The sequence below is a fragment of the Rhopalosiphum maidis genome, chromosome 3 (genome assembly GCF_003676215.2).
Source record: "Rhopalosiphum maidis isolate BTI-1 chromosome 3, ASM367621v3, whole genome shotgun sequence".
NCBI lineage: Eukaryota > Metazoa > Arthropoda > Insecta > Hemiptera > Aphididae > Rhopalosiphum > Rhopalosiphum maidis.
In genome coordinates, this window is record NC_040879.1 from 13,768,916 (window position 1) to 13,783,674 (window position 14,759).

General features: G+C 30.8%; 1 protein-coding gene across 3 annotated transcripts in view; it reads right to left on the bottom strand.

The window, feature by feature from the left end:
- Positions 1 to 14,759, bottom strand: part of LOC113559929 (protein muscleblind) — a 165,503-nt gene that overhangs the window by 62,057 nt on the left and 88,687 nt on the right. For all 3 annotated transcript variants that reach the window (XM_026965714.1, XM_026965712.1, XM_026965713.1), the window contains exon 3: positions 12,012 to 12,707. In XM_026965714.1, the coding sequence (XP_026821515.1) occupies positions 12,012 to 12,197 (186 nt within the window). In that variant the 5' untranslated portion in view covers positions 12,198 to 12,707. The remainder of the gene's footprint in view (positions 1 to 12,011; positions 12,708 to 14,759) is intronic.

Consider the following 14,759-nt stretch of genomic DNA (forward strand, 5'->3'; position numbering starts at 1 on the left):
TTATATCTGTTTCCTGAAAATCATTAGAATATAATATTGTGAACACAGATCTCCTAAAATACAATATAATCATCATCAAATAGTAAATATTTTCCGCTAGTAGTGAAATGATAACAAATGGTTTATTTTTATCCAGTTAAAATTTAAAGGATTATTTTTGCTTATCCTTAAAAGTTTTTCAAAAAAATCGTTTAGAAACACTACAAAATATCTTGTATCTAATTGGCGAAAAGTTAATGTATGTTTTTATCGACTAAATAGGTTAATGACGGTTTGGTTAACAACGATTTGCTTTTTGATTCATAATAAATAATAATAATATGGTAAAACAAGTAACTTTTAGACTAACAGAAAAAGACTTGCACAGAAATATCCAAAATATTATCAAAAATCGTGAAAAATCACAATTTGTATTTATTAAATATTACGAATGTTTTGTAACTACTAACTTACCCATAACGAAACGTATTTCTATTGAACACTGCGTTAAACGCTTTACAGGACTACAGGATAAATGTGCTTGCACACAATATTATGTCGTAACTAACTGGTTAGACTAAAATATACAACACATTTATGTAGATTACATGTACTTATATCTACGGAACACCTATTAATCATCTAAATAAATTACGGTAACGTTTAAAATAAATCAATAGTCGTTGTTCAACCTATTCTTCAAAACGTTTATAAATACAGGATGAACATGAACGAAATTATGCACGAAAAATAGATTATACAAAATACTCAATAATACAAATAATACATTAATTATGCATTATAACATTATACGTCTAAGTTAAATAGTGTAATATTTATTTATAAATCATATTGTTATAATATTATAGCTACCACTACCACCACCATCACCTCATAGCGTATAATTATTTTAAAACTGCAGTGGAGTGTTAAACAAATCGAGCATCATGTCACTTTCGCCGCCTTGCAATATCGTCGAATAACGATTTCTGCGGCCGCAGGGCGAACGGTCACAGTTAATATGATTTTATATTTTTAGTACTGTTTTACACAGAAAACCACTACTGACACGCAATGCGAGAATTTTCGTGCCCGCAAAAACTGTTGCTGTAGCGTTCTAGTAAATCCGTATAGTGCCCGTCAGGGAAAAGAAAAATACATCATTACATACAGGTAAACACAATTACTATTATTGATAATATAATATTTTTTCATATATTTTTCTAGCGCAACAACGACAGCCAAACTACTGACTAACACGCCACTACGGCTATGCGCGGACGTCCATACCATTATTGCGGGTATATCGTTAACTAATAGTAAACGTACGGCTAAATGGCTAAAAGCGTTATATTCATTTTCTCTCGTGGCGCAGGTACATTACGAAATTTATGTATAAACATGTATATGAGTATATTATATTATATTATATTATATTATATATTATTAATATTTTTTTCATAATAAAATAAAATACGAAAACGGATAAAACGCATGGGGATAATATAATACGGTTCAACGCGTCACGCGGTCGCAGTGACGTGACGGTGCGGGTTTTCATTATAGTAAAATGGATATCTGACCGAAGTTATGTGACAGATTTAAAAAAATAAATATATTTTTATATATAAATTCGTTTCAAAAATTGTCCTGCGAATACAACAAGCATACGTATATAGTACCTACGTATAATGTGTTGTAACAAAAAAAAAAAAATATTTTTTTTTTACGAAACAAGAACCATTGGTTTTTTCACCGGGTGCGAACTTTGAAAGACACAAATTTTAATATTCAAAACTTTCCTGGGGGGACAAAACTAAGCAATTCTTTCGGCTGTAGTGGTATTATAGCTGCTATATCCATTCGCTAACCAGCAACAAGATATTGTGTTAAATTAAAGTAAAGCAAAATTAACTTATTTTCGAAAACTATTTTTGAATTTATTATTAAAAGAAAACCTTCGTAGCATACCAAGCAGTATATGCGTTTTATTTATTAAAAAAAAAAAAAAAACTCTTAAACTTTGATTACGCACAGAATAAGTAAAACGAAACATTATTATAAAGTAAAACTTGACGCGTGCTTTTGCACACCAAATATTATGTTTTGTGTTTTTATTTAAATATTTTTTTCCCTCACGGTAATAAGCCTTATATATAATACATGATTAAATCGTAAAAAATATTATAATATTTATCGGTCTTGTTCAGGATTTACCTTATTGGCATATATTACTATGAATATGAAATTTTAAAAGTTGAGTTAATTTTTTTATAATATTTTCGTCAGGAAACTTTAGTGTTGTGAGTTTTTTATGGGTTACAATATCGTATAAAGTACCTCGTAAATGCGTAGTTGGCGCAGGCAAGGTCAGATACGGTAAACATTGTAAACAATATTTTACGTGTGTGCACTACATACGTATAATATTATCATGGATAATATTATAACAAAACATCCCTTAACGGGAATATCCAAACACCGCGAATGGCGGGAATCGTTAACTAAGTAAATGTGAAGTTAAAAGCGTAATATGAATCTCTCATGGCATAGATACGTTACGGAATTCATGAATAAAAGTGTGTATACCTATTATTATTTTTTATAATAAAATAAAATAATATGAAAACGAGTAAAACGCACGGAAATAATAATACGTTTCGATGCGTCTAGTGACAGTGGCGTGACGGCGCTCGTTTCATTATTGGTTCTAAAAGGATACCTGACCAGAGATATGAGACAGAATAAAAAAAAATTTATAAGCTCGTTTAATTAATGTTACCTGGACATATTTTGTGAGAACAAACTTTAAAACTAACATTTTGAATAGTGGATAAAATGTTAACAAGTGTCCTGTATATTTAAAAGTTTATAAACATTATGGACCAGAGCTTGGAAATAAAATAAAATTTTTCGATTTTAATTTTAATTTTGGTTACAGGTATTAGTTTTATCTAATACAAATCTAATATGATATATTGATTTTATAATTTTTTTTTTTTTTATTGCACAATACTTATTTAATTTTTTTTCTGATTTTTAACTAAATTAAAAAAAATACTTTTTGGATTTAAAATATACCAATTTTACATTTGTATGATTTTAATTTTGATTTTTACCTACTTGGGGGATTGTCGAAACAGGCCTAAGAAAATTAAATATAAGTTTTTAATATTTTATTGTTATACCTATTGTAGATAAACAATATTTTTATAGACCTGTTTCATATTGTTAAATTTTAAATTGATTTATTGATTTATGTATACGAATATTATAAAACAATTATTATTTTGATATAAACTATTGATTTAGATTTTTTCAATTTGGATATAATATATTTTGAGTATTGTCAGAAAATATTTTTAGTTTTAATTTTTAGAACAGTTTTTAACGATTTTTTATCAACATTTAAATAGATTTTGATTTAGATTTTATGCACTGATGTGCACTGCAGGGTGACTGAGACACGCACACACAATAAGTAAATACTAGGGACGCACAACGCCATGACGACAGTAATTCAAATAATAATATTGCGTAGAGTGGGGAACCCGAAAAATTGATTAGATCGTTAAGATTTTTTGTTTGTTCTCTTCTCGTCGTCGAGCGCGACAATACAACGACGGTATTAATATATCATTAATAATATGCTATTTGTGATTGTTATGCCTTAAACGTACAACAATTATTTTGACGACAGAAAATAATAGAAGAACTGCTACGGAGGAGGACGTCGTCATTGGAGCACAGGAAAAAAAATTATATAATATTATAACAATCGTCGTCGTAATAAATATTATATTTTGTAAGTTTTGCCGACGTACTTAAAATGCGATCCGTTTTCATTCTGCCGTGGTTCCTTCGTTCGGTTATTATACGGCACGTGTAGGCTGACAACCAGCGGCCAAACAATTAATTCTGCATCTACTCGTATACTATATTTTATTATAATACACTCGAGTCATCGTGTAATAAGATGGCACGTTTTATTTATTTGCGGCAACCACACATAATATTATAATGAGTATAGGTATTACAATCGCCATCGTTGTTATCCCCTGCAGTACATGTACACGCATAATATTATTAAACGTGCGCAAGGACGGTCAATGCATAAGAGTTAATAAAATATCATAAGAGTCAAAGTCAATTCCGCACAGTCGAGGCCGTCACGAGTAGTTTTACTATTTTGATTAATTATTATTAGCTTTCGACTTGACGAGTTAATTTTGTTCTGTCGTATTATATTATGTGCGACTATACGCGACGTGCCGAGTTATTTCGCAACCGAACGATACTTTATTATAAGTACCGATACATATATTATAGTATTTTTTTTTATTATTATTTGTACAAGTATACACGCAACAAATTGTTTTCGTTCTATTTTTATTCGTTTGATTCTATTACGTGGAATAGTATATTATTATAAATTTATAACATTATATACAGGGCTATTCAAAATAAATAATCCTATGCTTTGCACCTAGCTTCCTAGGTCACCCGATCTTATGCCATTTCTTCATATTCTTTTAGACCACTGGGAAAAATAATTTTTGTATATATACCATCATTCACATAAACCAAAGAGGTAATAAAAACATTATCAAAAATATTAAGTAAATATTTAAGTCAATTACATCAGATATATGTATGGAATGAATTTGAGTTTTGACTAGACGTTTTTCGCGTGACCAAGGGAACAGCCACAAGGAATGTTAATAGATACCATTACCATACATTTGAAATATTAATTTATTTAGTGTGTTCTATAGTACTTTAAAACAAAAAATTAAAAATATACAAGTATTTAAAATCGGATGAATCATTTTTGTTAATTCTGTATATGGCCGTTAATTGTCGGGATGGGAATATTCACCAAATGATTGTGGACCACAAACAATTTTTTTTTTGAACTTTGAAGAATTTCAAACATTTTTATGTGAAAAGTTTTGATACAATTATTTGTCTGTTATTCGTAAATAATATTTGAATTAATTCCTTGGCTATAAACACGTGTACATGAAAGTATGCACAATATACACAATAATTAGTATATTATATAATACCAGAAATGTTATTTTATATGAGTAGCAACGAAATTTTTGAAAAATAATTGTGTAAAAAATATTTTGGATCTCTATTAGAAGATTATGTTATAGGTACACAAAAATAGAAAATTTGTCTCCGAGAATAAGAAATCGAAAATGTATGTATGTTTAGAAAAAATAACGAAATAATAATAAAGGAAAAAAATAATTTTATCCTCCAAATATGTTACGTTGTAATGATTTCAAATTTGACTAAGAAAAAAAATGTTTTCAAAAATACAGTGGCATAATATTCGCCGATAACATAATTTCGTGATAAATGAATCGGCAATGCAGTGCGCGTGTACGGTCGTAGGCGTTTAAAACAAGTCACCGTACTCAAATTACGTGGTTCGCAAAACTATGTTATTACGTATATGTGAGTAAGTAATATACGGCAGAAGGGTCGTCGCGAAGCGCAATGCGTTTGACCACTAATCCGATTTAGTCAGTATACATAATATGTTATTATACCCACCACTTATTACGTAACGTTAAAAAATCGACAGTTACAATAATAATAGTAATAAAATAGAATCCAAACGAGAGCGTATCGTTAACGACGGGCTTTCGGTTCGTTTCGAACAATACTCTCTATTACTATATTACCATGATAATATATTATTATTATACGTTGCCATTTTGCGCTGTCGGCCGGACATGAATCAGTAAAATATAATATTTGTAAATATACGAATTAAATAGCTCGAGATTTACTCGTACGAATTGCGATTAAAAATGTTAACATTTTCAAAAAAAAAAAAAATTCATCAACTTCCAAATTAATAGTTAATTAAAAAAAAAGATGAAAACTTCGTGATGCTTACTAAAGGTCAAAATCAGAATTTGATTAAACGTGTGAATGATAGAACGAGGGCGCTTAATGAATCGGCCTGTGACTATAATATATATTATGTATGCGTTTATACTATATAATATAGTAATAAGATAAATTACGTACCTATTAATTGTGGTGGAGATAGTGAGATAACGGCGTATACTCTTTTTAAATTTACAATAATACGCATGTTTACGGCTGTATTTTTTAATTTTCAATGACTAAACCAAATAATTGCTTGTAATATTTTTTAACTCTCAGGTGGTATTTATACTAGATATTAGGTGATTATAAAAAAAATATTTTATTCAATATTTTAATGACCTTTTATTTATCTTCCTCATATCCTTTTCCCTCTATAGTATCTTGAATTTGTGTATTTTTTTCGGTTTAAAATTTCAAAAAATAAAAAGTGTCATGAATATGTGGTTGAATTCCTTGGACGTTTTCCATTGGATTTTTATGGTTTAAAAGTACTACAGAACAATGTATCTACAAAAGATTACCTCCAAAAGTATTACGTAAGCACTCGTGTCAGATAGTTAAGTATAATAAGGGTTACAAAGAAACTTTTTTTTATCATTTTTTGACGATTTAATGACAAAAGGTTTTTACCATTGTCACATAACTACGTAAAAATGGCATAAGTATATACATACTAATATGCTTATAACGATATATATCACTGAATAAAAGTGAAATTATTATTGTAATAATAATATAATATACGTGTATAATGTATATTGTACCTATACCTACATCAGACTCTGTTTCGCTGCTACTCTACATACCTGCATTATAATAATAATAATGATAATAATAATAATATATGCTCTCAAGAATAAGGCATTATCATAATAATTATCATAATAAGCGATAGTGATAATCGAGAGAATCAGCAGAGAAATATTACGGTTACGTTGAAACTTTTGTCATGAATATTTAAATGCACGGCCATGTTATAGTATAGGTTTGGATGGATATAATGATAAAATATTATATTGTGTCGCCTATATAACGCTGCATGCATTCGTATACACAGTGTATATAGCATATAACACTATACAATATAGAATGTTTGATGGTATAAATATACGGTTTGGCGAATACCGTATTTTGTTTGTACATTAATATATTTATAATATTTTACGTCAAGTGTCGCATCATGAACCTAATAATAATTTAAATAATAAATTACACCTTGACCTAATTATACACACTGCCACGTGGTGTGATGATATTTTATCGCCGAGTCGACGAACGCCTCGCGGCGGCAAACGTTTTATGATGTCACTGGATGCTGCAGCAGTATGGTGAAAGATCCGCTTTTATAAATTAGTTTTAATTTCCCTACACGGTGTATCAGTATAGAAACTTTTGATTCGTGTTCGTTCCGAACGCCTAAAATATTCTCGAAACGTCAATGAAACGTATATTAAAATAAAAAGTAACAATATAGTTGATATTTCAATTAAGTACGACACACATTAATCAGAAATAAAATGGAAATGGAATACAAAAATCAATGTATACGCGTAAGCTATTGAGGCAAACTGCACTGTAGTGAATTATGTAACAGTAACTGACTCAATACGAATATTTTATCATAAAATATTAGTGTCTCGTCATGCCATCGCGAAATATATACCGTTCGAAAATTCATCGTAAATAACAATTGGTCGCGAGGTAATTTCAAGCAATATATAATTACCAAAACAATAAAAATAATAATAATAAAAATTTGAATAGGTATTAAGTCTAAATTACGTATTAATTAATAAAAATGATAATAACAATCAATACCACCGATCTTCAATTATTGTATATTCTTATAAAATATACGTATATTTTATATTTAAAATTGAAGTTTGAAAATAATTATTCTTCGTAATGCCAATAATATGTTTTTTTAAGCTTAATAACTACAGAAATATGATTTGTATATACCTATAGTATGGTAAGTTATTAATCTATATTCTATACAACGAGAGATAACGAAAGACTAACCCATATTAGATTTTATGATCATCGATCTACGATTAATTGGCTCACGCAATCAATAATTATTGTCATTTAGTTAAATGATTGGGATTGATTATTGTGCAGTGAATTGCTTATCAATCATCGACTATCCACAAATATGACATCAATATAATTATTATAATTGTTTGAATACTGTATCCATTAGGTACTATAATAGTTGTGTCGATCACTATAACGTTTGCGCGAAGACATGAGTATATATGCCAGTCATATTATACTACGAAGTGTGCCGAACGACTGTTTATTTTGTCGACAAAAAATGATAAACATAATAATATATGCTGCTATAATTATCTACTGTTTTTGCGCGTTTATTAATTATATTTCGAAAACAAAAGTTCACGACGAACTCCTCAACGTCAAAAACACTCATACGAGATGCACATATCTAAATACGCAAATATTTTGCATATAGTACTGTGTTATGGCTGCATTTAATTTGCATGCTATCCCTTGAAAGGGTCATCCCAAATTGCATATCATCTTTTAAACGGGTCTACGAGTTGCATGAGAGTCGTGGGCATCAAATGGGCAATTTAATTATGTATATTATTATTAATTGCATTACATTTTTAAAAATTAAATATATTTTTTTTTTAAATACTAAAATTTGTAATTAATTTTAAAATTATTTGTATTAATATTTATAAATAATTGTTACCAATGTTAAAAAAAATTAATTTTATAATTATTTCATAAATCGTTAATTCACTTATTTTTTAAAAAATAACATAAGAATTATTTTTAATTGTATGTATCAGAGAAATATTGTGTTAGATATTTTGCAAGTAGATATAAATTTATATCACAATATAGACATCGCTTTGAAAAAAGGTGCAAAAATGTGAACGTTCTGTATAAGGGTTCAATGATTTTATAAAAAAGTTGAGCAATAAATTATTATGAAACTTTAATGTCTTTAAAATGTTAATCAAGTAAGTAAGTATATAAATTATGGATATTATAACTTATTGTATCATTGAGTTGCTCTATAAATTTAATTTAATGTTTCTTCAATTATCCATAAAATGGGATATTCTTAAAAGAATACGTTCCAAGATTGATGTTATTTACTAGTTGTACATTTCCATACAATTATGAAGAATGACAAATTGTCATTATTTCAATCATAATAGTATGTGTACGATATTCTCTATTCAAATTCAAATTAAAAAAAAGAATATCTATGAAAAATTTATTTTTATTATAAATAACGTGTAAAAGAATTTTTATGAGTATTAATGATCAAAGCTATATAACAGTGTATTATATATGTGGAGGCAACACACAGTACTACATTTATTATAGTTTTAAACATGATTAATATTCCACATATGTTTGAAATGGAAATAAGTCACTGTCAATTAAAAAAAAAAATTAAAAAAATATAAGACTTTTGTTTTTTTTTACTGCGTTTAAATTAATCAAAAATAAATAAATAAAATACCGCGATCCTTTGAACAATATGATAATCCGTTAATGATGTATCCAACACTTCAATATTCAAAAAAGAAATGTACCAGAAAGACAAACTCGTGAAATTGGGTTGGAATAAAATAATACCATTCATCCTGTATTATTGCAATAGTCGTCAAACCTAGCTAGTATACCTGTAATACATTTTATTCACCACGAAAATATTTGTGGAACAAAAGGTTTGACCTTCGGACTGAAATGTCTAAATCCGAAGATGCCAGATGGCGGCCAGAATTCATGTAAAGTAGACCCATAGTGTCCCAAACAAAAATATTGCGATTGCGGCCAATCACACATTTTTTCATAAATTATGAACGTATAAATACAATTTTACTAAAATATAATATTTTTAATTTTTTACTCGTCTTTAGATATATATAAACTTCTAAAATATATTAGTTAATCTTGGAAAAATATTAATACAGATTATAGGCAACTCACAATAGAATAATTTTCATAATTTTCAAAATTTAGTTTTTATGGGACAAATTATTAATATACAAATGTGTATTGATTGTTAAGCATCAGTTGGACACTGTTTTAAAATTTCTATAAATCGAAATAAATTTGATCGTAAAGTATAAAATTAATATAATTTCACATGAAAACTTTTTATAGTTAAAAGTTAAAATACGAGTATACATACTAATGTGCTAGTTTGTGTAAAATAGAATATAAAATTCATTTTAAAATACTTAAAGACAAAATCTGGATATTTTGTTTGTCTTAATAACCACTGAAAACAGTCTTTTAAGCTACCTATTGTAGACGAGCTTCAACCGAGATTTTAAAAAGGGAAAAAAGGTCATTTTGGGTCATATTCTGGCGACACCCGGGCGTTGACAGTAACAACAGGGAGTGGAAATTCGTGGGTGTTGGACCGATAATAGAGAATCAGTATTCATTTTGATTATTATATTCTGAGGTAGTATTATTGTCGACTAACCTTAAATGTTTCTTTTTCTGACAAATTTCGAATTAAAACTTGGTCAGGCCACTAGTACCGCGTTCACTAGGAACGCCTATTTTCGTGGCGCTTTGGTGATAATATTATAATAATTACGTTTACAAAATATACATAAAAAGGTCAGTCGATGGTTTTTGAACTCTTTGCCACCAGCTCACCACTACAAAATATCCATATATATATATATATACGCATTCAAACCGTCTGAATAAAGCGCCTGATTAAAACGCCGCTACAAAGGTATCGAATAACCAAGTTGGTTAATCATTAAGTCTCTCCTTTCTAAAGCCATTCGCCTGTCGTGGTGCCTTTAATTTTGAAAATTGGATTACACGCGAGCCGAATATATATATATGTATATTGGAGCTGCGGCGCGGACTCGCGGATAAATTAGCGGGTGGGCTCGTCTATTGCATACTAAATTTTTGTCGTATATTTACGTTACGCGTATACCCACCCAAATATATATGTATATATATATAAACTGCTGCAGGTTTACCGTACACCCGCATACACGTGTAGGTACTATATTATATTATATATGTATGTGATATATAGTGCGACACGATCGCACTCATATTACATATATATTATATTATATAGGGTACGTATGTATGGTGAATGTGTAATCATATACCACAGTAGTATTAAAATAAATAATAAATATACACAAAAGCACATGCATAGAGCATAAGTGTGAGTCCAGAGAAATATAATTTTTTTGAAGGGGGGGTGGTGTAGTTATACTTCTTTAATTCACATTTGTTTTTCTGTCCCCTCATTCGGTTCTAATTTTTCAAAAAAAACCAATACACCCGTCTCTTATAATTGTAATTTTAAATGCAATGTAATAATATTATTGTTTTTTATAAAAAAATAAAAATTAATCTCAATCTACTTATAGACAAAATAAAAGTAAATTATAAAGATAATGGTTAAAAAAACCGGCGAGAAAACAAGTAAAAGCCCCGGAAATAATTATTATTAGTTGTTCGGTAACCGACAACAATATTCGTATTTTGTGGATATCTACCACGTAGTACCCACAGCAACGCGTTATTACTGTTTCAAGACTATATTATTGTTTATTGCTCGATGTCCCTCCCGTAATATAATCATTTCAAACTCCTTTATCAAGTCCTGTATAATAGTTATGTACAATAATGCGCGATCGTGGCGGCAACACGGTCTAGCCGTTTACAAGTCATCCGCAATAATGTTTAAAGCATAAATCGTAACGGATCTCAAGCAAAACCACTGTAGGTATGATCGCAAAACAAAAGCTCGGGCGTGTATATATATATACTAGGATAGGAAGAATAAAGAGTGATTTTTTTTCGAGCAACACTAGATGATATTCGTGTATCTAATCTAACCTTAGTCCAACCGATGCGCTAGGTTAGGTTAAGGGATGTGCGAAAACGTAATCAACTATTATATATACAGTTATAGACATGGCGCATTATTATATTATTATGAGTATGCATGCAGATGATCTCGAGTGACGTCAATGTGCCCGAGATAGAAAACCGAGGAGTCTCTCTCTCTCTCTCTCAAAAAATAATAATAATAATAAAATGCCATACACACACACACACATTTACACACGTTCAAGTACCTTTATACTATCGTAGCATGCGGTGACGCGTCCGTTTTGAACCTCCACGTTAGCTGCCGGGTGCGCAAACTTGCAATCCGTGTCGGGTCTGGAGCACTTGTTCCGCTGGTATTCCCTGCACACTTCCAATTGCAGCCATCTTGAGTCCTTGCCGTTCAGCAAATTGTTCATGTTCACTACGGCCATGTTATCGCTGTTTTTATATCACGGTCTCTATACGTTTGATTGCCAAAAACGTGAAAAAGAGCTCTGTTCGTTTGCCGGACGTCTGTATCGTATTTTGTACGTGCGCGTGAAGCGTTACAACGGACGGCGACGATAAATCGGGTTGACGGGAGTATCTGTCGGGTGCAGAGCTATAATGGCAATGAACGACCGAGTTCACGCGACTAACAATGCACTATGACGACTACTGTACGCGCCGGACGTTATAGTTTTGTCTCCGTAGAGGACCGACGACAGTGTGCTGCGGCGCCAACGATTCTTCCCTCTCCGGTCTGATGCGTTTTTTCCGTCCGATTCCGGCTCACTGGGTGGTGTACGTAGTGTCCCGTGGCGTACCTATACTGCAGGTAGTTTCGGCAGTGAGTGCTACTCCAAGAACGTGTCTATAATAATGTTACAATATTATTATAACTGACACGGGAGCGGACGAACCGATTCTGGACGAGATTTATTGTTGCGTGCGTGCGCAGTCTGAAAAACATAAGCAAAACAGAACATATCGATGTAGTTGTGATTTGTACGGTGTGCTTACAAACTAAATTATATCATAATATCACATGAATGTGTGCAATTCAATTATAACAACCAATTCTAGACATATTTATTATTTACGTGATATTTCATGTGTTCTTCTATTAAATTAAAAAAAAAAACAAACATAAAACAACGTTTTATTCCTAAGTTAACCCTTTGGGACAATCTTCTGCGGAATGGAAGGGAGAGGGTGAGTAATTTACTCAATATATCAATGACTAGGCCAATTCACGCCATCGCCGTGATACATATCGCTTTCGATAATATTATGTACTTTACAATATTGTTTTTTTCTATAAATTTTTAGTATTATAAATTACAGTTTTGGATTCGATGTCATGTTTCACTTCTATAACTACTATTACTGTCAATAATTTTAGTAAAAAAAAAAAGATACTTTTACATAAAACAACCCACCCACTTATTTTTAACATATTTTTATTGCTAGACGTGCCTATCCGGCGTCCAGCACACTTGTTATGTTTAATACATTTTAATGTTCTATATATATATATATATATGTAATACGTGTCTACATTACATGATGTAATTGTAGTAAAAACATAACTAAGCTATTTATCATATTATATAAATAAGTTCTGTTTAATGTATTTACGTTTGTGCGGGTCATTTTGATTCTATATAAGACGATTGATTGTGTAAAACATTTGTTATTTAATTGCCGTTTGTCATAAACGTTTGCATTGTTTTTATTATTCCCCGCAGATCAAGTGACGTATATTATAACAAAATAATAACATGATCTCGCTCCCCCTCCCAAGACGACCTAAATGTACCGCACGAATACACATTATACAGAGGTTTCGATCTTAAAAGAATTCCCGAGTGTCCTTGAGTAAAGTAGAATACTGTTTGAGATTGAAATCGTCACTTTAACAAGTAAATTATTTTGGGAACGAAGCTACATCGATGCAAATCCAAGAAAACGTTTCAATATTACAATGAAAATAAGATGTGTTATTTAAATGATATTGCTATGAAAGCTGGCGATCAAGTCCAGTTTGTGGTGAATCGTGATGAAGCACAGATAAGTTAATAATATCATATTATGTCCCGGTTCTTACTCCTTTTCGTACGGACTTCAGATAAAAAAAATACTATTATTTATTTTTCTTATTCAAAAGAAGTAGCTGGACACAATTTTCCGCCGTCCACCTGCGCGATTATTATGAAGTTTATTATGCGAAAATTTGTATTTAGTAATTTAAATAATATGTATTTATGCATTTAGGAGACACCTACTACAACTGTCTCATATAATATAACGTTATAAGTTTGTAATTTATAATGGGTATACGCGTATACATATACGCCCGGTATAATAATAATATTATAATTCATTAATTTTACACGGTAAAAAAACAGTTTTTTTCACACCGACCCACGAGTATTTTAAGTTTTGAAAACAGTCCTGTATAGTTGGCACGTGGTAGTTTTACTGTCCCCTGTGCATACGAGGTATATATATATATATATGTATATACGCAACGGTGGCGGTGGCGACGGACCGTGACGACGAGGGATTTTTTTTTTTTTTTTTACTTCTCCGCGAGAAAAGGACTTTCGCCGCGGGACGACGGGAGTATAGAAGAGGAAGGATACTGCTACGGACGGCAGTCGGTGGCGCACCGGGAAGAGCGTGACGCGAATTATAAGATTGCGGCGAAAACGTGTGTACGAGAATATAATCATTACAAAAGGGACGTGGTGGTCGTCGTTGTCGTTGTCGTCGTCGGTGGAGCGTGCTCGAGAATTATTAAGAGCCGACTAAAGACGCGCGTGTGTGTACACTCGCGAGGGAGCCACACACACACAGAAGCAGTAAAGTCGTCGTGTATAGTGTAAAGTACACCGCAAGTCGGTGTAATGTAATAAAGTGTATACTGTATACCATTTATATACGTGGTTGCGGTGGAGGGGGGTAGATAATATGCCATGCGACCGGACGAAAACATAATATAACTCGTT